This window comes from Cyprinus carpio, chromosome A7 (genome assembly GCF_018340385.1).
Source record: "Cyprinus carpio isolate SPL01 chromosome A7, ASM1834038v1, whole genome shotgun sequence".
Classification (NCBI taxonomy): domain Eukaryota; kingdom Metazoa; phylum Chordata; class Actinopteri; order Cypriniformes; family Cyprinidae; genus Cyprinus; species Cyprinus carpio.
In genome coordinates, this window is record NC_056578.1 from 24,391,004 (window position 1) to 24,411,136 (window position 20,133).

General features: G+C 36.9%; 1 protein-coding gene across 3 annotated transcripts; it reads right to left on the reverse strand.

Annotated features, from left to right (window-relative positions):
• Positions 1-1,711: 1,711 nt before the first annotated feature.
• Positions 1,712-19,666, reverse strand: LOC109105198 (5-hydroxytryptamine receptor 5A-like). 3 transcript variants are annotated; one of them, XM_042760525.1, is made up of 5 exons: positions 19,306-19,666; positions 17,642-17,678; positions 16,796-16,850; positions 14,448-15,543; positions 1,712-3,302 (listed from the first exon to the last, which is right to left on the reverse strand). In XM_042760525.1, the coding sequence occupies exons 4-5, from the start codon at positions 15,144-15,146 to the stop codon at positions 2,970-2,972; spliced, it is 1,032 nt and encodes a 343-aa protein (XP_042616459.1). In that variant the 5' UTR covers positions 15,147-15,543; positions 16,796-16,850; positions 17,642-17,678; positions 19,306-19,666; the 3' UTR covers positions 1,712-2,969. The 3 variants fall into 3 exon arrangements, with proteins under 3 accessions (XP_042616459.1, XP_042616461.1, XP_042616460.1); XM_042760527.1 differs by lacking the exon at positions 17,642-17,678; XM_042760526.1 differs by lacking the exons at positions 16,796-16,850; positions 17,642-17,678.
• Positions 19,667-20,133: the final 467 nt, after the last annotated feature.

Below are 20,133 nucleotides of genomic sequence, written 5' to 3' on the forward strand. Positions count from 1 at the left end.
TACGTATATAGTACAAAAACTTATATTTCATTTAAGTGCACAACTTACATTACAGCTGATGTGATGAAACAACATTCCAGCTTGTGTTAAGAAAGAAGACCTTGGTCAGGTAAGAATTTCTAATAAGAGGAAAGAAAACAGGAGCATTGTTTTACCAGTCTTCACAGTAGGTTAAATGTGATGGACCATGGTTCTGCACATTTTTTTAAATATTATCCTTCAGTTTTTCACACTGCATTTAATACCAGGTTGTTGTCATTTTACTTTGCCCAGTTCGCTTTTGCTTTTCTCAGATGACAATGGAAATTCTTAAAACTGCTTGTTCAACCTCCACATCTAGTCACTTGCACATCATAACAGCAATTTCTCATTTGTTTGAACAAATTACCACTGCTTTGGTACATCCGTGCAATTGATTTATTCATCAGTCTACTGTTTCCTACATAATCATTTGCTTAAGTGTTATTCAAAATATATTACTGTATGTAATATTCTTACCACCCCAAAAAGTCTAGGCATTAGTTCATTGCACAAGTCATTAAATGTAAAATGGTTGAACCAGTTGTCATAATCTGTCAAACATATTTTATTCATTTCTATTAGACTTTCTTGTAAATGTGCCCTGAATTGATTAACTGCTCTGCAGGTGAATCTATGAAGGGGAATGTGGCTAATAAGACATTCCAAAGGTTTATTTTTATGCTGCATTGGAAGGAAAGAAATCCCTTGAGATGTGGAGGAGAATCTGTGGTCCAGCAGACCGAGACTTCAGGGGGTACACAAAACTGTGCTTTAATCCCCCATACAGTGCTGCGTTTACAGTTTTAGTGAAGCTTAAGCTTTTTTTCCTCATGTCTTTTCCCTGTCCAGTCTCTTGCGATCAGTATCCCACATATAGTAATATAACTTTGTAGTTTGCACTGTTGAATCTGATATATACCATACAAGAAAAATATAGCCTTAACAAAATACTTACACTGTTATACTGAAAATATGGCTAAGCATTCTGAACAATGCTTTTGTTTGGAAAGAAGAACTTGTCATTCTGATGGCACTGATTAGTTCACTGACATGAATATTTACTTTTGAGAGATGAACTAAGTTACCGACTTCTGCAGGTAATCTATTTTGTTGCGCTGTTTGTACAAATGCATTGCACACAGTGCTAGTTTTAGGTGAGCAATTAATCCGTGTAAGTATTCCGGTCTCCTACTCAGGACTAACTGAATGGTACAGTCAGAAATATATAAAGTGATGAAGAGCAAGAGCGAGACAAGCTGTAATAACACAGGTTGTGTGCTGTTTGTCCAAACAATAATATTGACACATTTATGAACATACAGTGTGAAACCTGAACAGTGTGATTCATTCATAAGTGTGAAACATGGAAAACAATAAAGCAAGATTGGGTAAGAATGGGTATTTGTGAAAAGCCCTATATTAAGAAAGAACATATTCATGTTCCCACTCTTTGCCTTTCCATTTCCTTTTTCGTCTCTCAGTATTTGGCTCACCTTATTCAACCTTTCGGAAGCTTGAGTACTAGTCTCACCACAGACATTACTTTATTCTCATAGACACATATGCAAAGTAAAATTTTATGCTGCCCTACAGCTGAGTCTGTGGATAATGGATGAACTGATAAATTGATGGACAGTCTTGATACATGGACAGTATTTCAAAGAGATTATGTTTCAAACTTATTGTGCACATACACTGGAAGCACTGTGATAACTGCTACGGGCATAACAAAGCTGTCACTGACCATCTTATTCATTTTAGTATTAGAAAGGTATTTCACTAACAGAAGCAGCCATTTCTTTTGGCTAAGGACGTGTGTGGACAAGTCTCTACATTGCAATACAAAATCAGAACGTCTTCATCATTTATATAGACAAAGAACTGTTGAGAGACATTCAGCCTTTTACATTGTCTTATTCACTGATCTTTCAATTATTGATAGCCAATGAACAGAGTAAGTATTCTGTATCTTCAATAACCTTGAATGCCGGATCAAAAATTTTATTTAACAACTGTAGCACATCTCCAATCACAAAAAAAAAAAAAAAAGAAAAAGAAAAAGAAAAAAAAGCAGGCTTGTTTGCATTGCGTTCCATGTAATGTCCATATTCCAGTTTACTCTGCTACAATGGTGGCTTACAAAGAGAAAGGCTGAATCCATTCATGGTAATGTACATAAATGCTGAGATGTGATGCTTGGAAACAAAGGCATTGTTATGAGGTCATTTATAACAACTATTCTGTTCAAAATTTCCATTTCACTTCATTATACTATGTCTCTACCTGAAATCATGTCTTGTCTTAGTTCATATTTTGCACATAAACTTTCTTCATAAGGAAAAAATAATGTAATAAAAGGAAATGTTTTGGAAATACAAATTGCTCCTTAGTCAGGATATTTTTAAGAAGGGAAAGGATATGTATTAGGCCAGATTTTCATGAAGTGTACAAATGCCTACTTTCTGTTTTCATTGAGAATTAAAAGAAAAATGGCTTTGATGTTTCACATCCATTAAAACAGTGGAAAGAAACTATGGTTTCTCTCTCAAGAGTTCACAGAAATGGCAAGAGCTACAGAAAGTTTGCTTTGTGTCCGAATGAATTTTGCTAAAGCGGACACTTGGATGGTTTAGCAAAGTTGCATTATATCAGCACTGCTGATTCAACATATAGTGCCCAACTTAACAGATAGTGCCCAAAACCATGAAGAGCAGCAGAAGCCATACACAGACAAATATTATCAACAGTAGGTGTAAATCTAAACACTAGACCTGCAGGTTTTTTGATGTGTGTTGGAAATCCCCCTTCCTCCTGGAACAAAGGATAGAGTGAGTGCATTGCTTTTTCTTCTGTGTCTGAACTGAGAAGAAGGCTTCTCTTGATGTTCTTCTCACTTTCTACTCATAAAAACCAAAGGTTTTCATTCTGGTCTTTCTTCTTTCTGTTCCTCATCGCTGTCTGGAAAAAAGGTTTCTAAACGCGTTGTTGTAGTTCTTGTTAAAGGCTGTGTAGATGAGCGGGTTAAAGAAGGAGTTTGAGTAACCCAACCAGAGGAAGACACTTTTCCAGACAGGAGGTATGTCGCATGAACAGAGCGGAATGATGAGCTCAGCAAGAAAAAAGGGAATCCAACAGAGAACAAACACACCTATCAGGATGCCCACCATCAGAGCTGCTCTCCTCTCTTTCTGCTCTCGCCACGTCTCGCCATCCGTCTGGAACGATACAGTAGCGTGACGAACTGTGAAGGCCATCTGTGGTTGTCGTTCAGCCTCCTTAACCTGGCAGTAAACAAATAGGATGATGAAGAAATGTATTGGTAGTGTTAATGAAGTACACAACTATTTGAAATTACACTAGAGAATTTGCTCATGAAAGATTTTATTTTTCATCTTAAAAACTTAAATGGTTCATCATTGCCTGATAGCAAGCAACGTTTTTGGCTTTCCTAAAACCTATATCAACCCTATCCACTTTGTTTGTGCTTATGTTGCTTGGTGGGCAGAAAGCAGCAACTACACATTTTGTTAAAATTGTGTCTCTGTGATCATTTCTGTGTCAGACAGGTTTGGACTATGCACAGTTTCATAGTAAAAAGAATAGTGTTTAATTCATATCAAATAATTCAAAATTTAATTAAAAAGAAAATCACATTGTATCTGTGTCTAGACATTACACTTTGCCTACACTAATTTTTAAAGGAAACCTGCTGTGCTGTTTGCATATAAACAATATGCACAGAGTCCATGCCAAAGGGAGTGAATCCTTCTGACAGAAAACACTTGCCTGAAATGCTTTATTTGTAGTCCTGCCATTATTTGTATGACTTAGCTACGTCACTATAGGAGCATTCTCGCCATGTCATAATTGCCCTTAATGCAAGATTTCAAATTGTAAAAGCATTCACATCCTTGTAGAACTCGAAATTACAACTTGTAAACTGGGAATTTCTTATTAAAGCTCCGACTTGTGCCATGTGATCACTGCAGATTAATTTAGGCATTGATAGTGTTGCCATAGAAACACATAATTCTGAGTCCGAGGATGTGAACAGCTCAGAGAAGGATGTCACGTGTTGTCATCTAGAAATTACGGTAATTACCACATGGCGTGAACGCAACACATGTTACACATTTGCATAATACCCGCCTACTACCTGCTTTGGCTGGCCCCACAAAAAACAGTAGGGTAAATGATGTCGAGGAGACAATGTTTTTTTCCACTGCAATGCCATAGGTACCATAGATTTAATGCAGTTTACAGCTGCTCATGAAGCCTCTGGAGCAGAAACCCAATTACAGTAAACAGAAAAACAATTTGAGAGTATTCCACATACAAGCATTAATGTGAAAAATATGAAAATATGAAGCAGATTTCCCGAGCTTTGTGAAACTGACGTATTTTCTGCAACACGTGTTGTTATACGACAAATCTCACATAATTTCCCTTGAAAGCAGAGGTGTGAAGTTTCTAAATAAAGACAGAATTATATTTCCTGTATTTGCTCAAAAAGTTCTCTTTGACAAACTAAGAGGTCTGAATTGTTTAAAACACATACATTTTACCCAAAGTATTTGGCTTAATTGCCCCACAGCCACCCTTTTGGAAAACTGTCTTTAGTAATATTATAGATGAGTCTCTATATTGGCAAATCACCAAATTGTATTATTAAGCAATATCACAGATTTTTATATATGCCAAATAAATAAGTTTCAAAGCCACAGCCAGATCACCCTGTAGCCCTCGGCCTGAAGCTAAGCATGGTTGAGCCTGGTCAGTACCTGGATGGGAGACCTCCTGGGAAAACTAGGTTGCTGCTGGAAGAGGTCTTAGTGAAGCCAGCAGGGGTTGCTCACCCTGTGGTCTTTGTGGGTCCTAAACACCCCAGTATAGTGATGGAGACTCTATTCTGTAAAAAGCACCATCCTTCGAATGAGGTGTTATACCAAGGTCCTGACTCTCTGTGGTCATTAAAAACTCCATGGCACTTCTCGTAAAGAGTGGGGGTGTATCCCCAGTGTCCTGGCCAAATTGCCTCCACTGGCCCTTGTCAATCATGGCCTCCTAATAACCCCCTTCCACTGAATTGTCTCTATCTCTCTCCTCTCCACCTGTAGCTGGTGTGTGGTGAGTGCACTGGTGCCGTTGTACTGTGGCTGCCGTCACATCATCCATGTGGATGCTGCACACTGGTGGGGGTTGAGGAGAGACCCCCTCATGATTGTAAAGTGCTTTGGGTGTACAGCAATACACAATAAAGCGCTATATAAATGCTTCATTCATTTATTCATTCATTCAAAAGAAGCATCAAGCTTTATGTGTTACCAAGCAGTGCACAGAATAAAAGCATGTTAAACTCACACCACTTTACTCCATTTCCATAAAGTTCAGATACTATAGTCTAGAACGGGGCAAACAGAGAAGTAGAGTGATATAAACAGTCAAACATTGCAGTGCTGTTTTAAGCCTCTAAAACACAGCTTATCCAATCAAACTAGGGGACCAGAAGTAACTGTTGTGTAAAATATATTTTTAACCTGGATAAATTTGCTTTGACATAAAATCATACACTACAATGTAACAATATATACTATATTGTTATATTGTTCATAGACAAATGGATGAGTTTTTGGGGCAGACCTGACCTGCTGAAAAAAGATGGTTTTCATCCCTCCAGGGGTGGTGCCACTCTTCTCTCAAGAAATAATGCACATAGTCTTAGAGACTGTACTTGACTAACTGTGGCCCAGGTCAGGAAGCAGACAGACTGGCTAAACCGACCATCTGCTAGCCACCTCATGTCACAGAAGTTAGTTAATTATCAGCACATAAGACTCCTTCACCTAGATATCATACCAAACTAGCAAACACAAAAAACATACAAACAAACTTAAGGGTAAATATTTAATTGATGTTCAACAATTGAAAAACAGATATAATACAGATAAACAAATGATAAAGCTTGGCTTAATGAATATTAGATCCCTTTCTACAAAAGCGTTTTTTTCTAAATATGATCACAGATCATAACCTAGATTATGCTCTGTTTGACAGAAACCTGCCTAAAACCAGATGATTACATTACTTTAAATGAGTCTACCCCCCAAGATTACTGATATAAACATGAACTGCATTCAAAAAATAAAGGGGGAGATGTTGCTAAAATTTATAGAAATATTTTCAGTATTTCTCAGAGGTCTGGTTTCAAGTGTAATTTGTTTGAAGTAATGGTGCTTTATTATATAACATTTATCTTATTTAGTGTTTGTGATTGTTTAATTTTTTTGTTTTTATGGTGTACTGTATACAGTCCACCATGGCGTCATACAGACTTTATCAAAGAATTTGCTGATTTGAGTTAGTGCTAGCTGCAGATAAAATCTTAATTGTTGGCAATTTTTATATCCATATTGATAATGAAAAAGATGCATTGAAATCAGCATTAACAGACATTCTAAACTCTACTGGGGTTAGACAACACGTAACAGGACCTACTCATTGTAGAAATCATACTTTAGATTTAATGCTATCACATGGCATTGATGTTGATGGTGATGAAATTCTGCAGCAGAGCAATGATATCTCAGATCATTATATAGTCTTGTGTATACTCCATATAGCTAAAGCTGCAAATTCAACTCCTTGTTACAAATATGATAGAACCATCACTTCTACAACAAAAGATTGATTTGTAAATAATCTTCCCGATTTGTCTCAATTCCTCAGCATATCCAATAGCTCAGAAAAACTTGTTGGTGTAATAGAAACTACTCTCTCTTAAACAGACTCTCTTTTTTCTATCACTTTAGACACGCTCGCTCCTTTACACTTACAGAAGATTAAAGAAAAGTCAGACACTATGGTATAACAAGCACATTCACACCCTAAAGAAAGCAGCCCGGAAGATGAAGCACAGCTGGAAGAAAACAAAACTAGAGGTATTTCGTATTGCATGGAGGGAAAGTACTTCTACAGACAGAAAAGCCTTAAAAACTGCTAGATCTGCTTACTTTTCATCTCTTTTAGAAGAAACAAACACAACCCCAGGTATTTTTTCAATACAGTGGCTAACTTAACAAAAAATAAAGCATCAACAGGCACAGACATTTCCCAACAGCGCAGCAGTAATGAATTTATGAACTTCTTTACTTCCAAGATCAATACTATTACAGACAAAATTATAACCATGCAGCCGTCAGCTATTGTATTGCATCAGACAGTGCACTATAGGACCCCCGAGGAACAATTCCACTCATTCTCTGCTATAGGAGATGAAGAATTGTATAAAATTGTTAAATGATCTAGACCAACAACAGGTATGTTAAACCCTATACCATCTAATCTACTGAAAGAGGTGCTTCCAGAAGTCATAGGTCCTCTTCTGAATATTATTAATTTATTATTGTCATTAGGATATGTTCCTAAAACCTTCAAACTGGCTGTTATTAAGCTTAATTAAAGCTCTCATTAAAAAAACTTGATCCTGGAGAATTAGTTAATTACAGACTGATCTCAAATCTCCCTTTTCTGGTGTTGTTTCTTAGAGAAAAAATGTATCTGTGAGTATTTTCAGTCAGGATTTAGACCATATCATAGTACAGAGACTGCTCTCATCAGAGTTACAAATGACCTGCTCTTTTCATCCGATAGCTTTTTTGTATTTCTCTATTAGTTCTACTGGATCTTAACGCTACGTTCAACACTATTGACCACAACATTCTTTTGAAAATGTGGAATTTCCTTTTAAAGTCATGTTTCTAGCATTTGTAAAACCACATTTTTCCATCTTAAACATAGATCTAAATTACGACCTATGCTCTCAATGTCAAATGCAGAAGTTAATTAATGCATTTGTGACCTCAAGGTTAGATTATTGTAATGCTTTATTAGGTGGTTGCTCTGTGCACTTAATAAACAAACTCTAGCTTGTCGAAAATGCAGCAGCTAGAGTTCTTACTAGAACCAGGAAGTACAGCCATATTAGTCCAGTTCTGTCAACACTGCACTGGCTCCTTATTAAACATTGTTTATATTTTAAAATCTTGATAATTACTTATAAAGCCCTGAATGGTTTGCTCCTCAGTACTTGAACAAGCTCTTATCGCATTATAGTCCTTCATGTCTGCTGTGATCTCAAAACTCTGGCCATTTGTCAATACCTAGCATATCTAAATCAACTGCGGGCAGCAGATCCTTTTCCTGTTTAGCACCCAAACTCTGGAAAAATTTACCTAACACTGTTCGGGAGGCAGACACACTTTGTCAGTTTAAATCTAGACTAAAGATCCATCTCTTTAACCTCGCATACACATAACACACAATCATTTTTCTATAATTCAAATGCATTAAAAGATTGTTAGGCTGCATTAATTAGGTCAACCAGAACCAGGAACACTTCCCATAACCCCCGATGTACTTCTTACATCGTAAGAAGAATGGCATCTATGCTAATATTAGTCTGTTTTATTATTATTCCAAGGTCACCGTAGCCACCAGATCCAGTCCGTATTCAGATCAGATGGTTTCTTATTTCGAGTTGATCCAGTCTGCATCCAGTCCAGATGGTGGATCAGCACCTAGGAACTCTACAGCCCTGTCAGCGGAGACTATGTCAACTAGACAAACCCTAAAGACAGATCCCCTGTAAAGACCTCGTCGGCCATCAGCACAAGACCTCAAGAACCAGACGTATCCTCTGCTCAATCTGACTTGCATTGCAGCCTGCAATTAAACCACACCATGCTGGTTTCCTCTGGCCAGAGGAGAACTGGCCCCCTGACTGAGCCTGGTTTGTCCCAAGTTTTTTTTTCTCCATTTCTGTCACCAATGTAGTTTTTGGTTCATTGCCACTGTCACCTTTGGCTTGCTTAGTTGGGGACACAATTTCTGGCAATTTTGTTGACTTGACTGCACAGATACTATTGGAAGAGAACTGAACTGAACTGGATGTTGACATCATTAAATCAACAATGAACTGACTTTAACTGATAAACTGACTGTTTTATATTGTCCTCTTGCATTATCAGCATGTTTTTTTCCCGTTTAACACTGTAAAGCTGCTTAGACACAGTCTGTATTGTATAAAGTGCTATATAAATGAAGGTGATTTGACTACAGTATATGAACGCTGTTTGTGTATTGCACCGTTTTTTTTTTTTTTTTTAAATAGTATTTAAATTTGCTTTAGTAGCTATTTGTTTGAAAGGCTGTAGTTGAGTGCACAGAGTACTGTGGCAGAACAAAGCACAATTACTGTGTGAATGTGTGTTTGTTTGTGCGTTTTGACAGATAAAGGAGGCAACCAGGCAATTAACTGATTTTTGGATCAGTGTACGTTAGTGAGAATAATGGACTTAAGTATTTTGTGTGAAAACAAAGATAAAAAGAGGGAGTGTGAGTATGCTTGTATGCACACAAAAGGTAGAACAAGACATAAAAGAGATGGTGGAGAGGTTGAGGAAAAAAATCTGTATTAAAATTAACTGTATTAAAAATCTAAAATATTTTTTCTTCTGAGGAGGAGTGACAGTTTTTATCTCATTCCAAGGATGCCACATTCTCTCACCAAATTCTCTGCATTGAATGTATGTAGAGAATGTTCAATGCATATTAACTGCTTTTGTAGGTGTTCTGTTGTACTTTTTTTTATAATTAGAAATTAATACTTTCATTTAGCAAGGTGAACCTTGGTGAGCATAAGAGATTCAAACATTAAAAATTCTATATATTTCTATATCAAATGATAACATAAATTAAAATATATACATATGTCTATATTGTTTGAAAATATAGTATAGGTTGAATTAAGGAGTTTGCCTTTACTATCAAATGCAAACTCCATGACTTTTTTTATTCATCACTAAGTTGACATAGGGTAGATAATTTAAGCAGACAAAAGAAAAGACATAACAAGGTGAGACATGCAGAGAAGAAAGGAAGAGAATAGAATGTAAATAAGAGAGACAGAGGAGGAATCAAATTAATGGAATTAAGTTTTAATTGTGTGTCTACATTAACACTGTTGTTTAAGATTGTCCCCATGAGGAAAAAATGGTGGACACTGAGCATCCATCCAGTCTCGATTTTTACAGATTTTTTTTTACTGATTGACATAAAATGTATATATGGAGAATTTAATGATAATGCCAAATTTATGATAGGATATTGTTTTATTGGAGAAATTATATAGTCATGTGGTGTTATTTGATGTGAAGTTAACCACTGAAAAGTAATTATATGTTGAAAATTAGTTGTAGAGCCAATTAATTAAGATTAGATCATGACCATTATCTGGAAATCTAAAAAATTAATACAGAAATGCATATTTACAAATGATTGTTATGTGTGAGGAAGCAGTGAGAAGCTGCTTCTAATTATACCCTTTTCTCTCACTCTGTGCATGTGCGTGTTGGGAGGGAACTGTGTGTCAATGTGGGGCAGGTGTCAGCTCCTGTGGGTTGAGCCTACCTTCAGAGAAAATAGCTCTGCTACGATAGATCTTCATCTCTGCACTGCACCCAAACATTTCTATTCTCTCTGTCTTTTAGTCTTCTTCATTTTTGTTTTCTCTGGCACCTCACTAACTCTCAATGGCTTGTACGCACAGTGGGTTTTTGGGTTTGACAATCCAGTGCGAATTGTCTTTTCCATATGACAGCTTACAGGAGCAACTCGAATACTGTCTATATGAACAAATAAATGAAATCAAATCTCTTAAACTTATATGATCCTATTTAATAGTCTCAAATACAAAAATATATAAGCGATTAAATAATTAATTGTCACAAACTATCTACTAGAGTGTATGCAAACAGTCTTCAATGATTGACTCATTGAATTATTTACTCAACCAAGTTGTTAAATATACATATGAAGAGTTCCAATACGAGATAAACGCCATTTAAAAAAAAAAAAATTAGTTTCCGCCAAAATCAGTATTGTATCTGGTCTGTATTGAAAAGTCCATTTTAAATTTTACGCAAAATGTGATATTCGCCGAGTTATTAGGTCGTTTTCTCCCTTTTTTCCAAACTGCGACAAACGCCAGTCTCAACCAATCACATCTGTTACGACCCTGGGTTCTACTTGCTCGCCTGCTGGTGGCGGTGATCTTCCAGGAGAGCTTGGGAGATTGCACACCCCTGTTACCTGATCGCCACTTAATTATGGAGAGGATAAAACCTTGGACTCAATCACTCCTCTTCACTTCGTCCAGGGGATCGACACCCTCTGGAGAAGTCACTTGTTTTCCACTTAATTTTTTTGTTTATAGTACATTGGAGTCTTTTCTGCTCCCCATAAGGATTATGATTTATTCCCTTTTTTGATTTTGATCCCTAGACTTCGTTATATTAAGTTATTTGTGTTTTTGAAGACTAATAAAATCTTGCAAGTCATTTCTTCAGTGTACTTGTATACGTTATGTACGGTCGAAACGAGCTGGCCGTAACACATCGCACTATTCCACGCACTGTTAACAATAACAACCAATCACAGCACACCATTCCACGCACTGTAGACAGTAATGGCGGCGCTTTGAATACACCCGGCATCCTAGTTTTCCTTATCTACTTTGTACTTTGGTTGCACGATGTAAAGCAGATGTACCACTTATGAATCTCAGTAAGATCAGCGCCTGTATTTTCTCCATCCCATGCAGCAATGCACACACAGAACAAGTTTTTTCAATATTGACATCTGCATGGAGAAACGAGAGGAATCGTCTGGATGTGGACAGCATCAAGGCTGAGCTCCAAGTTTGTGTGAATTTCACTTTTCCCTGTACAGATGTGTACAAGAGATTCCTTGGAAACAAAAAAACTATTGGATGCAGCCAGGAAAGGGCAGAAGTATTGCAGACAGACAATCAACTATTTGGTGAGTACACTAGTCTTGTGTGTTCTATGTAGTCTTATGTGTGTTCACAAATCTGATGCAGTTAGTTTACTGTGTATTGTATTTAATGAAGCAAATATATATAGGCTACACTCATTTCCTGTAGGAAGCTCTTAAGCCAAATTGATCTCTAATGCATCATTTTGATTTTATGAATGGGCTATATGAAATATGAATATGTATTGGGTTTAAAACAATACAGATTTTTGAAGGCTGATAACGCTATGTTTGCTATGTTTTTATGTGTACCGCAGGAGATGAACAAGCCCAGGGGCAATGGGGGCTTGCCTTGGTGGCCATGAGGACCCTAGAGGTGCTGTTGACGCCTGAGCTGCTGCAGAGGGTGAACTTCTTTAAGAACTGAAATGTGTATTTATTTATTTTTCGCATTCATTATTTGTTTATGTATTTCTGTTATTTCCAGAAGTCCAGAAATGTTATGTTTTCTGGCACTGTGCCAGTCTGCCAGATTATTTTATTTATTTTATTTCCAGAAGTCCAGAAATGTTATGTTTTCAGGCACTGTGCACTTTGTAAGACTTTTTTGAAACAGACATCACAATGTCTTGAATAAATACAAATACTGTGAACAAACACTTTTTTGCCTCTTCTGTTACACATAGGACTACATCAAATTGTCCTGCAATAAATAGAGTAGGCTTTTTTTACAATCACTGTATCATGATACCATCGATATAATGGACAAAATTGTATTATGAGTACATTGTAGTTGCGAGTACACCAGAGTCCTATGCAATTATTCTTGCCTCACTAAATGCCACAAAGTGTCCTCCTTTTTGGTGTTATGGAAATGGCCACCCTAGCAACATCGCATTCATTAGATGAATCGCATTTGATTATGAACGCGATATTGCGTAGCTTGTCAGTGTTAGTGTTTTTATTAATGCCCTTTATGTTTTTGTTAATACAGCACATAGCACTAGTCAATTAAATAAATGTAACATGGCAAAGATGAATGCACTTTTGGAAGTTGAATGTAAGGGAAATGTCATTTTGGAATCTCTGTGGTCTAATGTGATATTGTTGTTCATGTTCTTGTTCATGATGAAATTTTATTTTATTGCTGTAATTAATTTATAGCATTAATGAGATGACCCGTTGAAATAATTTTGGGAGCGATGACTGATGAATGTATTTTTAGTCCAGTGCCTGTATACAAGATTAGTATTGGCCAAGTTCAGAGGCTGTCATATGTGGATCAACTTACTATTTTCATCAGTTTCAATATGAAAAATAACTTTCATATTGATTCAATTGATTTATTGCATTTTGAGATATATATATATATATATATTATTAAATATTGCATTTTGGGAAAAAATAATAAAATTTGAAAATACATTTTTGAAAATCATAATCTGGATTTGAATTTTTAATGTTATTATAACCTAAAGATGCTATGTGAAAGTTTGAAACAGAAAATAGTGGTTTTCATCTTGCCACTTTCTTGGTAAAGTTGTACTTTTTTACTGAATATATTGTGAGATCACTGACAGGGCAGGCTGCAAAAAGTAAATGAAAAACTGTTGCGGCTTCTCCAAAAGCTACATGGAGTCAGTTAAGGAGATGAGATTGGAAGTAAGGATCACAAAGGTGCCCAGCCCTTTGAATAAAGGCACACAAACCTGGTCACTTACAAATATGTTCTTATCTTTCTTATAGTGTGAACCGTGCCTTTATCCTAATAGCTTCAAAACACATTATTAGGATGATGAAAAGAGGGGGAAGAGTTTTGAAAAGTGTGAGTTTTTTTATAAATTTTTAGAATTTTGTGTGTTTTGAATCTCTCTATGGGAGGGGGTATTTGAAAGGTTGATTTTATGTTTACCCAAGACAACTTGTTTGTTCCACAATGTTTCTGGGAAAATGTTCTGTGAACAGTTGAGGCAAAATACACAATATTTTGTTTAGAGTAGAAAGAGCTCCAAACCTCATCTCAAGTAAAGCGTGGTGAAAGGAGCATCATGGTTTAATGCTGCTTTGTTGCCCCACTTTGCGATCATTAAATGAACAATGAATTATAAAGTGTATCATGACAATTTACAGAAGAATGATGGCACAGCAACTAATGACTTCAAGTTTCAGAGAGGCTACAAGCCCATGACATGTCACACAAGTAATATCAACTACAGAATGGCTGAAAAAAAGTCAAAACTGGTCAAAAGTCCTATAAGCAGCTACAAAAAAAAAATGTTTGGTGGAGGATGTGCTGCTAAATTAGAATCTAAAAGTTACTAAATTCAAGGTTTCACTTACTTTCTACACCCTGCACTGTGAATAAATACATTCAATTAATTAATTGCATTCAATAAAAATGTGGGAAGAAAATCAATTATTTGTGTGTTATTAGTTTAGTCAGATTGTAGTATATATATATATATATATATATATATATATACTATAAACATGCCCATAGTTTATGAGCAGTAAATGCACAAATGGGGTTCACAAACTTATTCTTGCCACTGTATATATAGCCTTATATAATCTTCTGTTTTTTGTTTTTTTACCTCTATGATCTCAGCCATGGGTGTGATGGTGTTGGTCTTACGAGAGCCAATACGGAACTTGGCGGCCTTGTAAATCTTCCAGTAGACAAAGAGCACCACGCAGAGGGGCAGGTAAAAGGCTCCAAAGGTGGAGAAGACTGTGTAAGAGGGCTCCTGGCTTACTTGACAAGCCAGGGTGTCTTCCGAATAGATCTCACCCCAACCGAAGAGTGGCGAAAGTGAAATAACAGAGGAGAGCAGCCACGTGAGGCCAATCATCGCATTGGAGATTCGTTTGCGTGTCTTCAGCGTGTACTCCAGGTGGCGAGTGATGGACCAGTAGCGATCTAGGGCAATGGCCGTCACATTCCAGATACTGGCTGTGCAGCAGAGCACATCGCAGGAGATCCAGACCTGACATAGGGCCCGACCCAGAATCCAACGCCGACCGTAGAGCTCCCTAACCAGACTGAGGGGCATTACCAGTCCTGCTACCATCACATCCGAGATGGCCATGGAGGCAACCAGGTTGTGGGGAACACGATGGAAGGTGCGCACCCTCAGGATGGTCACCAAAACCAGAAGGTTCCATACAAAGGTGGCCACCACTAGCATGGCCAGCAAAGTGAGCGTGAGAACACTGAACACAGAAAATGGACGGTACAGATTACCCGATTCATATCCCAGAGAGATATTAGCTGTAACATTGGGTTGAGTCATGGCAGCATGTGACGGTATGCAAATAGATAGCTGGCTCTCATTAGAGGACAAGGGGAAAATAAATGTCACTGCCAGAGTGGATACATTTTTTTACTGTTTCTTCAGGTCAGTCATGGTTTTCTTATTAGATATTTTAAAGTTCATTCATTTGAAAATAATTGCAAAAGTTCATTTTCTGAGTAGGCGTCATGTGTTCTTGGCACTACAACTTGTGAGCTTATTGTCCTTTAGCTCACAGTTCTGTATGCTGGTCGCTGGAAAGGTAGGCGTTTTAAAATGCTGCCATACCATTTATGGCATTATTATTGCACACATTGATAAACATGCGTTTATAGCCTTCAGAAATGTAGGGGTTCCCAGGACACACATCTGAAGGTGTGAGAAGACATCCTCCATCCTATAACACAAGAAAAAAGGGCATAAATACATTTCAAAATCACCTTATTCAGCCACCACCAAATAGAAAACAGTCCTAGGCTATGTGGCTTTTTTCTTTTTCTATATATACACATCTCATGTGTTTGTGCCAGGACATTGTAAACACATCATAGCTGAGGATGTGCACACCTTGAAGGGTCTCATTCTGGCCACGAAGAGTGCATACTTAAAGCTTTTTCTAACTTTGCAATCCCCTGAATTTCTCCTCCATAATTGCAAATTCATCTGTTCTGATGTTCCATTGTGCTGTATTAATTGGATAAAACCGCAAGAATGAATAATAATGCAAAACATTTGGGCTGATGAATAATTATCCCATTCCATTCCACTCCACTGTGCAGTTGTTTCTCTTAGTCATGGCTTGTGATCAGATATCCTGACTTTTCATGATATAACTTGTTCTTATTTTAGCTGCTCACATCTAATTTAAATCAAATTTAAAGCTCATTCTTTATTATTTTGACTCTGCTTAATAATAAATTGGCTCTTTTATTATTTATTTGTCTGTCATTCGTTCCATGGAGTCCTTGAGGTTTTAAATCCTCCATTGGGTTGGATGTAATTTGCTCTAAGTGCTTGTGAAACAGATTCGGTTCAATTATTCGTAGCAATGAAGTTACACAGGAGACTTCACTTGACTGCCTGTCTTCCTATTGACCTTCTTGCAATAATGTCAGCTGCTAAAGATCTATCCCATAGGAAGAAGCATCTTTATCCCAAAAGCACAGCCATCCACACTGAAAAGTAGCTGTACTAGAGGCTGTCATAGAGATAGACATTATTATAGAGCCAAAAGGCTTCGATTTTCATTAGTTGTGTTTATGCTTGTCAGAATTGTACCTCTGTTGGCCTTCAAAACTCGATTAGGGGTACTAAGGACTGCAAGCTTGTCAAGAGAGCTTAGTGATGGAATCATCAAAATATCAAATACCGGTCAGCAGCACAACAGCGAAGGGAATATTACAAGCTATCATATCAGTGATGACAACAATGAGAGGCTTGAGTTTTCTGCCCTGTTGATTGCTGTGTGTTTGCCCTCTGTTTGAAAAGAACTAAACTAACACAAAAAAAAAATAAATAAAATAAAATAAAAAAAACACTTTTATTCTTTTGGCTGAAAAGTGACAAAGCATAAAAAAAAATAAAAAAAATAGAATTGCCGACAGAAGGGTACTGAGGTGTCAACAAACATTTTGTGTTGATTAACGTACCTCTGATAGTGCATATCATTACCCAGCATGCTCATCAGTAAGTCTGCAGTCTGTCCTGTCAGGAGGAACAGAGAGGAAACACAATGTCCACACTCGACAGGCTCATTACCACACACAAGCACAGAGGAACACTGATTACAGATTCCCGCTCATTTTCTCTCAGTGCTACTGAGCTCTGTTTACTCTATTGGTATGACAAAGTCACTCTAAGGAGAAAATTACATTTATGGAAAAGATCTTAGACATACATCAAAAAACATCTGTCTGTGGTTTGCTAAAATAGCCTACCCTTATTTTTGAAAATACTCTTCCTTTTTACCCATCATTTCATCCACTTTCATCTTCCTACTCTATCTGCATCTCTTCACATCATCTTTAAATCTTTCCCTGCTCTCCTTCACCTTCCATCTCCTATATCAGCCTGTGCCCAAAGCCATGAATTTGGACAAACATATACCTAAACACATACTCAGCAGCAAGAAAAGCCCTCAGCATATTGTCTTGGCAGTGTTCAACTAATCATTCCTGACAGTTTCCCCTCAGCAAATCAATCAGGGTACTGGACGCACAATCTGAGATAAAGACACCTGCCATTTATTGCCATTTCCACAAGATTCCCACAAGAGTGAGATGAAATAAGTTTATTTCTTGCTATATATATATATATATATATATATATATATATATATATATATATATATATACACATATATAAGTTTTTTTTTTTCAGAGGATAAAAAAATTCTGTCCGTTATTTACTTAGCATGCCACATGACAGAGACAGAAATAGGACAGTAAGAAATTAAAGGGATAGTCCACTCAAAAATTCTGTCATCATTTACTCACCATCATTTTGTTCTGAAGCTGTATGCCCTTTAGTGTTCTGTATAACAGAAAAGATGACAGAATATTCATATTTGAGTGAATTATCCCTAATAGAAAGAGACAGAAGAGAAAAGAGAATATGTATACCAGTATACTTTGAAATCCTCTTTTATACATAAGACATTGTCTTAGAACTCTTTAATAGATTGTTCAATTCTGTTACTCAAGATCAATATTTAAACTCAAGCATTTAACATGCATAAACTTTAATAAAGTGCTTAAATGTTTAACCCTTATTTAACAACAACATTTAGCTTTTCAACCTGATTACAAAGACGAGATTCCCATAGTTCCCACAGTGGCTGCAGATAAATGGTTAAGGGTTCACAGGTTCATTTCCAATTAAGGTGACTCAGGAACGGAATAGTTACAGAGAACACAATCCAGCGCTGTCAATATTGTGCTCTCAAGCAAGCTGTACAAATACAAAGTTAAACAAATACAATACAGACACAATACAATATAACCAAATGAGAATAAATTGCCCGATTCCTTTTTTAACTATTAAATTATGCAAATGCAGTATATGATTGGTCTGTGCTATCTAGATAAACCAAAATTGCTTAATGAGGGCAATTATTAACAGCCACTGATCTACTGTGTAATGGGATAGTGCTTTTGTTTGTCAAAATAGTTATCAGTAATAACAGTCCACAATTAATACACACTGATAATATTATATTTCCAATTGTACTTGTTCTAATGATAGGAGGTTACTGCATACAAACAGAGAGGGTGGTTTTACCTTGAAAATAAACCTACTTGAATGTTAGAGAGAGAGAGAGAGAGAGAGAGATTGAATGGATTTACTCTGAAGCGAGCTGTTTAGAACGAACAATAGTTCAGCTAGAGATGCCTCAAATGCGCCACATATTAAAAATCAGACCTCATTACTCGCTCATTATGGTCACATTATTCCCTTTGCGTTAAGTTAGTGACATTTTCTGTTTAAAAAACATGGTCGGACCGACTGTTAACGAAATAACAATTACTCTTGCTATTTTACGTTCTTTGTGGCAGAGAAATTATATTTATACTGTGCACAAATGTAGATCAGTGACCCAGCATGAGTGCAAACTTCGCTCAAATGAGGTGCTGAAACAACAATCGCTTATTTCTAAGAAAATGCGCGCGACTCTCACCAAAAATCCCCTGAAAGCTCCCGTTCAGTCGTGTGCTGAAAACATCTCACTTCAGCAACAACCTACTTTAAACCTGCCAAGTTCAAATCAACACATTTTAGAGATCAAAGCGTAAAATAACTAGTGTTTACTTCTGGCTTCAGGACACGGGCGCAATCAAATGTTTTCGCATACACTGGGTCAGAAAAGGTCTCCTTCCTTTTTTTCTCTCTTGATATCTGCCTTTTAATCATGACATTTCAATCCCAAAAGCTTTAAAGGTGCTCAATTAAAAACGTCTCTTCACTTCATGAGCACCCAAATATTTTCTCAGAGCTCTACATTCTATAGGACAGGACACCAATAATCACTTATTTTGAAATGGACATGAACAACATTACAGTCCGCATGTATCTCGGTAAACGTCGCCAATGCAGCACACTTAACATAGCGTTATCTACACTTTGCACACAGCAGATGTCTACTGCAGCTCTTAATACTCACCCTTAATCACAACAGCGATACCAAGATTCTGCAAAAGTGCAGGATTTCTTCGCTTTTATAGTCGAGCGAAACTGTTCTACACCAGAAACCTTCTTCATCTAAAACACACACTACGCTTGAGTCAAGACTGCAACACCGCATGTGGATTGAACCAATGTGTGGCGAAGGGGTGTTGCGTGAATACCTTACTGTGAAGAATTCTAGCCGCAAGAATCACACATTCTGTCTATTAAAGACGTGGAGCTGTTGGAAGTACGAGACTCCTAAAATGCTGAAAATATCGCTAAATTGTACAACTATTGTCAATTTCAGATCAAGAGCATGATGATAAGCTCAAACGTGTTACCTGTCTTACACCTGTCAAAAGTTAATGTTGTATTTCAGTGGCATGGAGGCAGATCACGTAAACGCTCCGTTGCACACAATGATCTACATTAATATTTAATTAGTTCAATCTGAAACCTATTTCAGTTACAGCTGTTTTTTTCCCTAAGCGCGCGCATTAAACTGGAAATTATAAACTCTTAGTGGCCACGAGTCATATGTCGGTGAACATGTAAAAACAACGCTCAAAGACTACAGGTTTTAGCCTATCACATCGTGACCAAATTCCAAATTCGTACAATGTGTGCCCGAAGCAAAAAAACTAGCATAGATTCTCATAACTCAGAAAAGACAGGAAACGATTTCCTCAACGCGTTGACACAAGACAGTCGAAAATCCAATAACAAATTATGTTTGTTATAAATGTAACACAAAAAAGGTATCATTGCATCCTAGTTTGATGCCATATGTGATTTTTACCTGGTCAGTGGAACAAACTATTGC

Coding starts and splice junctions, on each gene's coding strand:
- LOC109105198 (XM_042760526.1), bottom strand. CDS start 15,146: ATGACTCAACCCAATGTTACAGCTAATATCTCTCTGGGATATGAATCG. Junction 3,303..14,447: donor CCATGGCTGAGATCATAGAG/GTAAAAAAACAA, acceptor GTTTACTGCCAG/GTTAAGGAGGCTGAACGACA.